This window comes from Rhopilema esculentum, chromosome 11 (genome assembly GCF_057945365.1).
Source record: "Rhopilema esculentum isolate cy_ngs chromosome 11, ASM5794536v1, whole genome shotgun sequence".
In the NCBI taxonomy this organism is placed as follows: domain Eukaryota; kingdom Metazoa; phylum Cnidaria; class Scyphozoa; order Rhizostomeae; family Rhizostomatidae; genus Rhopilema; species Rhopilema esculentum.
This window is the reverse complement of record NC_142825.1, coordinates 15,995,192-16,008,213: the sequence shown is the minus strand read 5'-3', so window position 1 is coordinate 16,008,213 and position 13,022 is coordinate 15,995,192. Positions and strand designations below refer to the sequence as shown.

General features: G+C 38.6%; 1 protein-coding gene and 1 pseudogene across 1 annotated transcript; both read right to left on the bottom strand.

The window, feature by feature from the left end:
* Positions 1 to 5,912: 5,912 nt before the first annotated feature.
* On the bottom strand, positions 5,913 to 6,656 carry LOC148959087 (uncharacterized). Its single transcript, XM_089111257.1, has 2 exons — positions 6,519 to 6,656; positions 5,913 to 6,020 (listed from the first exon to the last, which is right to left on the bottom strand). The coding sequence occupies exons 1-2, from the start codon at positions 6,654 to 6,656 to the stop codon at positions 5,958 to 5,960; spliced, it is 201 nt and encodes a 66-aa protein (XP_088967383.1). The 3' UTR covers positions 5,913 to 5,957.
* Positions 6,657 to 10,135: 3,479 nt separating this feature from the next.
* LOC135693570 (uncharacterized) lies at positions 10,136 to 12,122 on the bottom strand (annotated as a pseudogene).
* Positions 12,123 to 13,022: the final 900 nt, after the last annotated feature.

The window sequence follows — 13,022 nt, the reverse complement described above, 5'->3', positions numbered from 1 at the left end:
CAGCTAGGTCTTCATTAAATAATCCCAACCGTAGTCGCATTAGTACTAATAAGAACTGATCCTTCCCACAAACCTTCTGGAAACGCCTTCTTGTTTGTGATACTCTAGAAGCAAAAATACGCTTACTTCCTTGCCAGAAAATCATTCTTGGTAGACAGGGCTTGATCCAAATAAAAATCAAGTTAAACATAGCAATTGTTGTTATGCCTGTGTAGAACTTAATTTTTTTATCAGTTTTAATGGAAGAGCAGGAAAATTGTTGTGTCTGACTTTGTGACCTCAAAGATGCTGTGAGACCTTCAACTTGGCTTTTCAATTTATTCTCCTCAAGAGATAGTGCCTGGAGTTGCTCTGACAGACTTGAAATTAATGTGTCCTTTTCAAGACATTGCTCACAGATGCTTGATTCAACAGGCATATCTGAATCTGAAATATTTGCCATTTCAGATGACTCTTCCCCTGCCTCAATCACACAGTCAGCACATTGAGGGTTCTTTCGAATCAAAGCTCTCCTTGGTTTCTTGGCAGCCTTTTGATATCCTAAGTTTAGGGTTGGATTCGGATTCTGTAAGCTGGGCTTCCCATCAATAAAGTGCAGGGAACAAACTAAATCACTTTCACCTGGTACCCATGCAGTGTTCTTCTTAGTGGTTCTGTTCATAAGTCGAATTCACTCATTTCTTGATTCAGCATTTAAAAGTTTGCTTGGAAAACAATGCAAAGTGTATGGCCGCGGACAAGGGCATTCTTCATGTAACGTTCCTGGATGCTCTCCACACGGAACTTTCTTCCATTTTTTCAGCCGGTATTGACTGCTTACACAACCAAAAACAGCGCAATTACCATTAACCATAGCTGACAACTCGTGCTGTACAAATGGCCCTAAGTGCGAAACAGCAATTAAGACCGAAAGATTGCGGCGTGCGAGCTAAGTACTTATAAAAGCTTCGAAGAAAGCTGTTCCGAAGTTCACAAACCACAATAAGATGAATAAATTCGAGAGAAAATGTAACAATCAGTGACTTTATTGCACAGTTTTAGCAGTACCTGAACAGATTTCATACAATTCCTTGCTGTGACTGCCGAGGTAAGAATTTTTTTACAACCCAAATCTCGGCCCAGTCTCCCGATCGATCCTACCAGCGCGGTTAGCCCAAGTGGTGTATTGCAGATATCCGTGTTCTCGCATAAATTAAATTCTGGAAAGCTGGAATATAATTTATGCGAAATTTTTAATGTGAATGCAAGGTTAGGGCCTATTGCAATGCCATTTCACCCTTTCGCCAATGTGGATTTACGAAGAAATATTCGAAGACGCTTTGAAGGTAGCCTGCAGCTTCTTTCCTATAGAAGATCTGCATAAAAATTTGCACAGCGATCAACATGCAGCGCTGCAACAGTTTTTTTCTGGAAAAGATATTTTTGTTAGTGCCCCAACTGGCTTCGGAAAGGTCATTATTTTCCAGATGATTCCAATCAAGTACTGTTTTAGTGATTTCACCGTTGAAAGCATTAATGAAAGATCAGGTTGAATTCCTACGCACCAAGACAGGAGTAAGTTCTGTTGCTCTGACTGACCATAGTTAATAGAGGAGAACTCTGGTTATGAACCGCGGCGCACTTCAAAAGAAGAACTCTTTGTTCGATTTATTTCGAGTCACGTGACAATGACAGTGCACAAGTCTTTGCGTTGAATGTTAGAGCAATTAGGCATGGTAGGACTTTTGGTGAAAGTTTGGATGTCCTTTTGATAAATAGATCGCCCCGTCTTATGTTTACGTCAATATGCCAGGAGATAATTGCTCGGTGAATGGTTGTGGAAAATCTTGGAGATCTAAAGGGATCGGGATCTTTAAAGTCCCAAATCGTCCTTCGAAGCCCTACCAGGAGTGGCGGGCTCATGGCTGAATGAATTAAAAAAGCACAGAGAACTGGATGCAAATTTTAAAAGGCAAATAGAACAGGACACAGTTCACACCTGCGAAGAACACTTCCACCCACATGAGATAGAAGTTTGTAAGTGTCTTATTTATATATTATGTTTTATTTTATATATATTGACCGGTTATCCTAAAGGGATAATACGCTGTTCTTCTTTAGGCCAAACTGAGTCATCGATTTATTTGACCTTCCACTTCATTTAAGTCGTAGTTATTTTCTTCGATTAATTCAAATGGCTATCCTAACAGATGAATACGTTGCAAAGAAAAGATTATCTATGGATGAAAGCTCTAAGCAGTATCCAAGAAAAGAGTACTGGCGCTCCATCTGGTGCAGTATCATTTCTCCAGGTGAGCAGTGTTTACCATGTGCACAGCAAGCTGCAAAAGCCAATAAATCACATGAATTAAAGTCAAAGAATCTTGCAAAGCCTGCACATCCAAATGCACCAGTGTCAAAGACAGCACCAGAGAGAATAAAACTGACACTTCAGGAACAAAGACTGATATGTGCAGAACTTGAGAGGCAAATAGAGGAAATGAAAATTGAAATTAAAAGTCTAGTGTTCCTGTTGACCCAGAGTTGAGTGATGACTTTGTTAAAATTCTGGACAATTCTGAGAAGATTTTATCTCCATTTATGACACTATTCTGGCAGCAGCAAAAGAAGCTTTTTAGCAGAAGCAGAAATGGAGTACGATATCATCCAATGTTGATTCGATTCTGCCTTTCTTTGGCTGCTAAATCTCCTTCTTGCTATGAATAACTTCGTCAGAGTAATGTCTTGGTGTTGCCAAGTCAAAGGCGCTTGAAAGACTATAGGAATTGGATACGTCCAAAGCCAGGTTTCCAAGAGAAAGTCATATGTACTTTAATTAAAGAGACAGAAAAATATTTTGGAGTGCAAAGATATGTAGTCTTGCTTATGGATGAGATGAAAGTAATGGCTAACCTTGTTTTTGATAAAATCACAGGAGAACCTATTGGGTATGTTGACCTAGGTGACCCAGATACCAATTACGCTACTTTAGACAAAGCTGATGACATTGCATCACATGCCTTGGTTTTTTTGATAAGAGGCATTTGCACTGAGCTTAAATTTTGCTTGGCTTACTTTGCAACAAGCTCTGTCACTGCTGCACAAATGATGCCATTATTCTGGGATGCTGTTTGCATTCTTGAGGATACATGTCAGTTGATGGTCATTGGAGCTACTGCTGATGGTGCTTCTCAAAACAGGAAGCTTTTTAATATGCACAAAAGTCTTGATGGTAATGCAGGAAAGGATGTTTGCTATCGCACAACCAACTTATATGCTCCAGAGAGGTATATATATTTCTCAGATGCACCACATCTAGTTAAGACAGCACGAAGCTGTTTATACTATTCAGGATCGAGTTCTTGCACCCGCTATATGTGGAATGATGGCCTTTATTTGTTATGGGAGTATATCGCCAATTGGTATCACAGTGATATTGATAATGGCCTGAAGCTTTTGCCACGTCTTTCCTATGACCACATCAAGCTAACCTCATATTCAGTTATGAGGGTTAGCCTTGCAGCACAAATCTTAAGTGCATCAGTTTCTTCAGTGCTATATTAATATGGCAGCCATGCAGAATCCGGAACTGCAAAATTCTGTGAAATGTTCGACAAGTTTTTCGACTGTCTGAATGTACGTAGCAGAAAAGAGCACCTGCTCAAGAGAAAACCTTACCTTGCACCATACACCATGGAAGATGATTTCAGATTTAACTGGCTTGAGAATGAATTTCTAGCCAATTTATCTTCATGGAAAGGTTGTGTGGATCATAGGCCTGGGCAGTTTACAGAAAATTGTAAGGCAAAAATGTTTCTATCAAGACAAACTTACGAGGGATTGCAAATAACAACATATTCAGTTATAGAGGCCACCAAATATTTGATATGTCAAGGAGTTGATTTTGTTTTGACAGAAAGATTCTGTCAGGATCCCGTAGAGGAATACTTTGGCAACCAGCGAAAACTTGGTAGGAGGAATGACAATCCTGACATTCGGCAGTTTGGATACAATGCAAATACAATTCGCACACAAAGGTCAATTTCATGTGAAAGTGGAAATACTTGAGGGAGTAAAGATAAATCCAGATCATGGTGGAATGTTTCTAATGACCCAGTGCCCTGTCGAAAAATCAAACATAGCTTCAATAAATAGGTTGACTATTAGACTTTATCTGTTTTAGTTTGTACTGAGCATAAACAGTTATTCAAGTGTGCACACCCTTACTGTTAAGCTCCTAAGCATCCTTATTCTTACAAATCTTATGAACAGTATTACTCAAGCTTTACTTTTATTTAACTCCATTCTACATGAATATTCTAGATGCTGTCTGGCAACACGACTGTCATTTTCTCTTTCAGAGATGGTTTCGCAGCCAAAATGTTTATTTAGAAATGATAACTAGTTGCTTTAAGGGTAATGTAATTCTTAAATATATGGCAACCTGAGTAGCTGTCAGTCTGCCCTTGCACGGCGACCAAGAGCAAGACTGTTCCCTGGGCCAACCAATTGGTCTTGCTTGACAATGAATACAGATTCTTGAATATGATAATTAATATAGATTCTAAAATTATTGGCTCCAAAATAAGCCTGGGCCCTAAGCACTTGCCCTGGCTACCCTCCCCTTTTGGCAGTCCTGTGCACTTGTTATCTATGATAGATGATTTAGAGGTCTATGCACAAACTTTCTTAACCCTTTTCTTTTGGTCTTCCCTGTGTCATAAGCTTCACCAATGTGGTAATCCCAAACACAAACTGCAATTTTCAAAGTAAACTTTCAAGTTAAATTTTGACAAGGAAGCAACCATTTGTTTTATGAGACATCCTGTATCATGAGATAGCAAATTCTATTAAAATTACTTAAATTAAGGTACTAGTCACAACATGTATAAAGTTACTAAAATCAGAACTGTGCCAGCTAGATGTTAAATGTATTTAAATAATAAAGAAAATTGTTTCCAGTTTTATAACAACAATATCATTTTCCTATTTTTGAACTTTTGATTTATGACCACTTTGTCTTTTTATTTCGGCTCTTAATCCTTTAGATCGCACTTGTCTTGAGTGCAATTTGTATTGCTGAATAATATCACGTGCATGTGAAAAGCAACGTACACGTACATACAAAGAGAGGATACTAAAGAGCAGATCTTTGACTAAGTAGGAGCTTGGGCATATGTCAATTTCTGAAACCACAGAAGCAAACAAGCTGTTGAGATGATCATCATTCATTGCTGCATTAATTATACCTTGAAAATTTAACTTTTCAACTCCAGATGTTGATTTGTCTGCCCTGAAGTATTGTTCTGTTATTAAAAAAACCATCTCCAATTCTTTTTTGATTGCCCAAAGACCGCCTCTGTTTAACATGCAACAAGGCGGTTGTCTGAAGTGTCTGCATCATCTGCTTTACAGGCATGTGAAATTGCCATCGAATGCTGGCATTCTAATGAACGCCAATTTTTTTCATTTCTGTATTTTTGTGCAGGTTATGCAAAACATACCCTCCAATATACTGTAGCCCTCCTAGTTCTCTTTCACACACTTCTTTACAATGTATTTTTGGATTTTTCTGGGTCAATTCTTTCAAATGAACAATCATCATATCTGCAAGCTTGGTAGCAAGTAAAGTTGCTGCATTTGATGCCAGGCCTGGAAAGAAATCTCTTGATTTCAATGGGACAGACGCATAAAAACTTGCGTAGAACTTTTCTGAATCCCTGTTCTTTTGAAAAGAGTTGTATATATCGTAAAGAATTTTGAACTGTGGGCTACATTTTTCAAGCTCAGTCAGCTGATAAATTGAGAGTTCATGCTGAATTGGTTTAGAGAAAACAGCACTGTTTCTAATTTTAGTAGCTGCATTCTCAGCCAAAACTTTAGGATAGCAGGAGTTAACATATTGCAATTTTGCAATGTTGAACTCTCTGTGTGGCCATTGTTGTTTTCTTGAGGATGCTTTGCTGTTATGTGCCTCTTCATGCCTGCAATAGTTCTACATATTTTGCCACACTTTTCACATTGGCTGTCTTTTTTTCAACCTAGAAAAGTAATAATTATGCCTAAGAATATGCTACCATTATGAATTCATATTCAGACAATCTTTCCTGTAAGGTATATAAAGTTTAAAAGAACATTTATGGAAATAATGTCATAGCCCAGTTCCTATTTTAGCATAAAGGGGTTAGAGCTTGGAATTCTCAACTATTGCGTTCTGAGTTAATTTTGAAATTTGTGCTGCGTTGGTATTGAAGCCTAACATCGATTCTAAGTTCTTTCTGAGGGTGAAATCCATGTAACACTCACGCCGGCTATTGGGCAATAAATCATTAACTTGCACCTAAGGTTCTATATCTTAATGCTAACACCAAAATTGTTTATGCTAAAATACATATTAGAAACTTTTAGGCTAGGTAAAACTAGGGAATCTGGATAGGACGTTTTTATCGTTGTGAAAAGGACTTATGCACAACTATCGATACAGGCGTTTTCAGGAAAATTATAGTGATGAGGCACCTACATACAGCATCAATACACACCTTTTCTATGGCAGCATTGAATTCTTCTTGTACCGCATCATCGTCTTCGAGGGCATCCAAAAAAGCATCAAAATCGTCTCCAAATACGAATTCGTCACTGACAACCGCCATGTTTTGATCAAACTTGTGCACGGTCATGGTCACCTGACACGCGAGTTCAACCTCCAATGGAGAACAATGAGGTGGGCCTTTGAAGTGCGCCGTGTTTCATAACCAGAGTTCTCCTCTATTAACTATGCACTGACCTTGAAGAAGCACAAGTGGAGGAAACCTTAGCCTTGGTTGAATAAGAAGTATATAGCTTAGTGTATGTGTCGCCTGAGACCTTCTTGTCGATGAAAAGATGGCAGGCTCTTGCTTCATCGGCATCATTCAGAGAGAGCTGCGTTGCCATTGTTGTTGATGAAGCACACTGCAGGGTGCAATGGTAAGATTGAAAAAGACAACCATTTCCTATTCTTTGTGTGATTAGGTTTGGGGAATATTTCGCTGTAAAATTTTTCGTGAGCCCTGAAACCTCAATCCCCACAGAGCCAATGTACAGAACATGGTAAAACTTGATGAGAACTCACATGCGCATTTTAATTTATCTTTATTTTATTTTACTTACCTTATTTTGGCAGTCATAATGGCATGTAAATCGATTATTGTAGTGAAGCATTACTCTGAATTTGTATATAGATCTGCCAGACTCGTTTCCATGGCCCATGTTGTTTTTGCTGCAACTACTTTTTGTTTTGTTTTTGCATTAAAAACATAAGTCAAAACATTAGTGACACTTACTGATTTCACTGGAATTTTTCGTCAGTATTTGGCAGAAAAGCACATCAGTAACTGCAGTTTTCATTTATTTTAATAATAGATTCTGATTTTACCAATAGAAGCATTTTTATTTCAAAATTGGCAAAGTTTTTGACCATACCTGAACTTTAAATAGTTAAACTTGACTTTGTATGTAAACTTCTCTTAAATTAGCTAAGAAGAATTTTGTCGTGACTTAAATTTATTGCAATATCTTTATGGTATAATATCTTACAAATTTTAGGGGTACATCACAGAAAGTCTCTCTACCATTCCGTCAATGGTATAGCAAATTTGTTGAGCTGAAGTCTCTGTTACTCTCCAATACACAGTTTGCAATATTCACAGCTACTGCAACTCGGGAGATGAAATTTGCAATTTTTTCAATGCTTCAGTTAAGCCACACAACCACATACAACTTGGAAAGAATTTTTCAATTGAGCTTGGCGATGCTTTGTATGATGGAGAAAATTGTTTTCCAAAAAGACGGTATGTTGACATGTTTCATGCTGGCACCTCAGATGCTGTAAAGGAACATATTGTGAAAGAAATGACAAATGCAGAAAGTCATTTGAGAGTGCTGATTTGTACTGTTGCCTTTGGCATGGGCATTAATTGTAAAGGATTTCCACGAAGCATACATTTGGGCCATCATTGTCCATGGAAGCATTGCTCCAGGTAACAGGTCGAATTGAAAGGGAAAGAGAAGACTCCACAGCATATATACTCTATAATGGAATTCTCACTGCAAATTGTGACAAAACTATTCAGGAAATTGTTCATGCAAATAGCTGCCGTCTAGAAAAGCCATGGGAAAGTACTTTACTTCATTTTCCACTAGTAACCTACCCAAACAATACAAATGTTGTGACATTTGTTCAAAAAGTTGCAGCTGTGGAGTTGATTGCCAAAAATTTGTTCCAGAGAAAAATTTGTTTACCAAACAAGACACTGAGAATTATCAGCCACTATTAACACGCCAAGTCAGTGATGTTGATCAAGCTGAATTACAGATACAGCTATTAAAACTTAAAGAAGAGATCACAGCAACTTCATTGATGCTAAAGGCGGTTTTTGCCCTGTCTCAGTTCACTGTGAGTTTGGTCATTTTCAAATACGACAGATCCTAGCTGCATCTATCAGCATTTCATTGCTAGAGGATTTAATGCATTTTGCTGAGATCTGGCGAAAGAGTCACAAACTTGCAGTCCTCTCTGTCGTCAGAAACATTTTCAAAGATTTTGAGGTTGAAGATATTATGCTGGAAATTGAAGACGAGCCTCTTCAAGATATTGATGTTCATATGGATTGGGAAAATATTTAGAGAATTACCTGCCAGGAATCACTACTAAGATGTAAATAGTTAAGATCTATTTACTTGGCAGGTTAGAATTACCATATAGGTTCATTCGTCTTGAAGATCAAATTCTATATCAAAGTCAGAGGACTGTATAATTTCTTATTCGAATTTATATGCAAGATAAAGTATAAACATCAGCGAATATAATGACATAAACAACCACGAATTATTAATCAGAGAGAAGAATTAACGTCCAGAGAGAAGAAAATAACGTAAGAATTTTAACGAAGTCACCTCGGTCCATCAAGGTCTTGATTTAGTATTATTTTGAATATTGTTCTTTACGTGAATCGTTCGCATCTATCTTCCTTCATCGTGACTGTCGTTCGCATCTATCGCGAGTTCTTTTTGAGATATAATTCACGTCGTTCACGTTGTCGTCGTTCGTAAGCAAGAAATCTTCTTTTCAACTGAATTCAATCAACAACAACAACAACTATATACAAAAGAAAGAGAGAAAGAGAGAGAGAGAGAGAGAGAGAGAGAGAGAGAGAGAGAGAGAGAGAGAGAGATAGGAAGGAGCGCTCACAATTTCCTACACTCCCCCTTTGGCCAGCGTTCATTCAAGGTTCACATAAGATAGTCGAGCTGGTCAATAATATCGATTCGCTCCTTCGCTATCATGGCGGCTTTTCGCTTTGGTCTTTCATCTGTTTTGTGATCTACGTCCTCGACTTCGGTAACTGTGCGTCTTTGATTTACTTCTATAGGGTACAATAGAGATTGAAGTACCACTTTATTCTTCTTGAATTGCAATATGTTCGCACTTCTGTGGATTTTAACATAGCCTGTAATTGTTTGGAAGCAGCCTTAAATGTCTTGGCGTTATCAGTAACGATAATACTTGGCGTTCCACGTCTGCTGACAAATCTCTTGAAACAACGAAGAAAGGCGCTTGTAGAAAGGTCTGGAACTACTTCTAGATGCACGGCTCGTGAAATCCCGCACGTGAAAAGGGCTAAATAGACCTTCCTTGATGGTGAAGAGCTGGATTTTACGTACAGTGGACCTGCGAAGTCGATACCCACAGATGAAAATGCATGCTTCTCTTGAACTCTAAACTCTGGTAGCTGACTTTGACTCGGAGCACCATACGAAAGCCCTTGTATTTTTTTGCAATTAACGCATTTCCTCAGGATCATTTTTACTACCTGTCGACCTTTGATTATCCAGAAACGTGAGCGTAGTTCGGCGAGAGTTTCCTTTGTGCCATTATGCATAACCTTGTCGTGGCAACTAAGAATGAGCAGACTAGTTATCTTGTGATGTCTCGGCACCAAAATAGGATGTCTGCTATCGAAGGGTAAGCTTGAGTTTTTTAAACGACCTTCACAACGAATAAGCATGTTACTGTCTACAAATGTGCCAAGAGTGTTCTCGATTTTCTTGAGATGGGCTTCGTCGAAAGAGCCTTGAGCTTCACGTATGATTATGATTTCTGCATCATTGATTTCCTCTACTGAAAGCTCTTCTTGATTTCCGCGAACTTTATTTCGGCAATTCTGTATAAATCGTAATACGTATGCAGTAACATGAGAAGTTTTTGGTAGTCACTGAAACGATCGTAGTCAATGAAGTTTCGAATACTTGGTGCTTTGACCGTAGTCTTGAGAACTGCTGTTTTTTCGGTCCTTTGCGGATGTTTCATTTCATCCAAACACTCCTGTGGTAGCGTGTCCGATATTGAAGAATTAGGCCATTCTCTTTCCGTACCTAAAAGCCATTTTGGTCCATTCCACCAAATCGTGTTTTGCTTGAACTGCTCCACATTCATTTCACGCGCCGGAATGTCAGCTGGATTCTGGCTGCCTGGACAATGTGACCCCAGCTGAGGGTCGACCAACTTTCGAATCTCTTGAACGCGATTTTCTACAAATAGTTTCCAATATTTGCTCACACCCTTTATCCAGTATTTCGCCGCGAGAGAGTCTGTCCAACATTGCATGATATCGACGTTGAAAAGTGGACTGAATGAATTTTGTACAGTGCTGATTAACCTTGCTAATATCAAACAAGAAAGAAGCTCGAGGCGTGGTATTGAATGTTTAGCAAGGGGAGCAACACGCGTCTTTGAACAAACCAATTGTATAGACGACTGTCCATAAGATGTGATTTTGGCATATACAAGTGCTGCAAAAGCGATTGATGAAGCATCACAAAACCCAAAGAGCTCTATTTTCGTCGCCTTGCTTTGAATAATTCCGAAGTAATATCGTGGTACTGCTATCAGGTGAACTTGAGTGAGCTCTGACATCATAGCTGTCCATTCGTTGAATAGAATTTCTGGGAGAATTTCGTCCCAACTTAGTTTTAGCCTGAATAGCTTTTGTATGAAAACCTTTAACATGGAAGTGATAGGAGATATGAGCCCCAATGGATCAAATATCTTGGCAATTAGGCTAAGTACGCTTTTTTTTGTTACAGATACATTTTTTGAGACTGCGACAAGCTGTGAAAAGTCGAAAATGAGGTTGTCTTCCTTACTGTCCCAGTTTAGGCCTAAATCTTTTGTTGTGTATTTCTCTGTGCAAATGGCTCACTTATCGTTGTCTTCGCAAATGATTCATCTTCTTCTAAAACAACTTCTTTATCTGTTTCTTTATATTGTTGCTGTTTCTCTAATTCTGCGATTTCTTCTGTGAGTTCTTCTGAATTTGAGTGCCATTTTCGAAGATTAAAACCGCCTTGTTTCATTATCTCTTTAGAAATTTCATAAAACTTGAAACTCTCTTCAATGCTATGGCCCCCCGTACTGACGTCATCGGCGTAGAGAGAGCTGATTAGTTTGGAGCAAACTTCAGGGTGTTCATTGGCATACTTTTCAATGTGATGCTTTAACGTCACGTTCAACAAAAAAGGACTGCAAGTAACCCCGAACACCACTCTGCAAAATCTGTATGTCACTTGCTCTAGATCAGTTTCATTCACATCCTGATACCACAAGAATCTCAGGACATCTCGATCATTCTTATGAACTGCAATCATCAAGAATGCCTTTTCGATATCGGCAATAAGGGCGATTGGGTTTGCGCGAAATATTATTAATATCTCTGCAACTGTTTTTAGCAGACACGGGCCAGGATACAAACAGCTGTTTAATGATATCCCTGTACTGTTAGCAGCAGAAGCATCATATACTACGCGAACCTTTGTTGTGGTTTTGTCCTTTCTTACAACAGGGTGATGAGGCAAGTAGTGCGTTTTCCCTGCTTCACTTTCATCTGTAGGCATCACTCTTTCGATAATTCCTTGTTCTTCTTGTAGCTTGATAATTGCGTCATATTCATTCAAGAGGTCTGGTGAGGTCTTTAACTTCCTGAACTGACCTTCGAGGCGGCGTTTACTGAGCGCGTAATTGTCTGGCAACAGAGGGTGGTTTGCCTTCCATGGCAATTTCACTTCATATCTTCCCTCAGAAAACGAGATTTCCTGGCTGAAATTTTCATAAATGACCTTGCAACACATTCTTCTGCTGTACTTTCTCATTTGGCAACTCCTTTTGATTAGACAAAGCTGTTGTACTTGATGCAACATCAACTAATCCATTGGTACTCTTGGATATAGCAGAGAAGGGGATTTTCATTTGTTTTTTAGAAGAACCAGAAGATGAAAGGTCCTCAACCAAAGCTTGTTTTTTACCATAGGACAATAATTTTGCATCTACATTAGCATAAAACAAAGGCACAATATGATTAGGCACAAATGATTTTCTGCAGCGTTGCATAAGAGTATCTAACCTTGTCCATAGGAGACGAACTGGAGTCGAAGTAAATTCTGGTTCTATTCGGGGCTTGATAACAGCATTGAATACATTATGAGCATGACTCATAGGTACACCACGCCCCATATCTGGGTAAAAGGAGTGGATGTCTAAACCCAAAACACTTGACAAAGCCATCAGACAAGAAAAGGGAGACCATCTCTTGTTCTGACAGTTGTTCAAGGCCTCAAATTTGATACAGTCAACAAAAGTCTTGGACTTATTCTCCAAGATATCAGTAACCTCAAAAGTGTTGGCAATTTGAAAAAAACTACCACGAAGACTAGAAGTTTTATGAGCTGGAAGGAGACCCATGAAATGTGGATGGGAAGCATAATATTCAGCATATGAAATAACTCTATTGATGTCAGAGCTCTAAGTGTCAAGGAAAGGTTTTCACTTCCATTCACAACAACTGATGCTGAATTATACAGGCAGTTTCCATCAGTACTAGCCCTAGTAAGAAAGTTGATACCCTGTTGTAAATAATACCAAAATGTACTTTTGCGTAAGATTTTCACATTATATATATATAAGTATAATTTGAAACTGGTGTGGTAAAAATCTGTACATAGGACTTGTT

Excerpts from the sequence above, each read along its gene's own strand:
- LOC148959087 (XM_089111257.1), bottom strand. The coding sequence starts at position 6,656 with ATGACCGTGCACAAGTTTGATCAAAACATGGCGGTTGTCAGTGACGAA. Across the intron at positions 6,021-6,518 it reads TCAATGCTGCCATAGAAAAG|GTTGAAAAAAAGACAGCCAA; the intron begins GTGTGTATTGAT and ends TTACTTTTCTAG.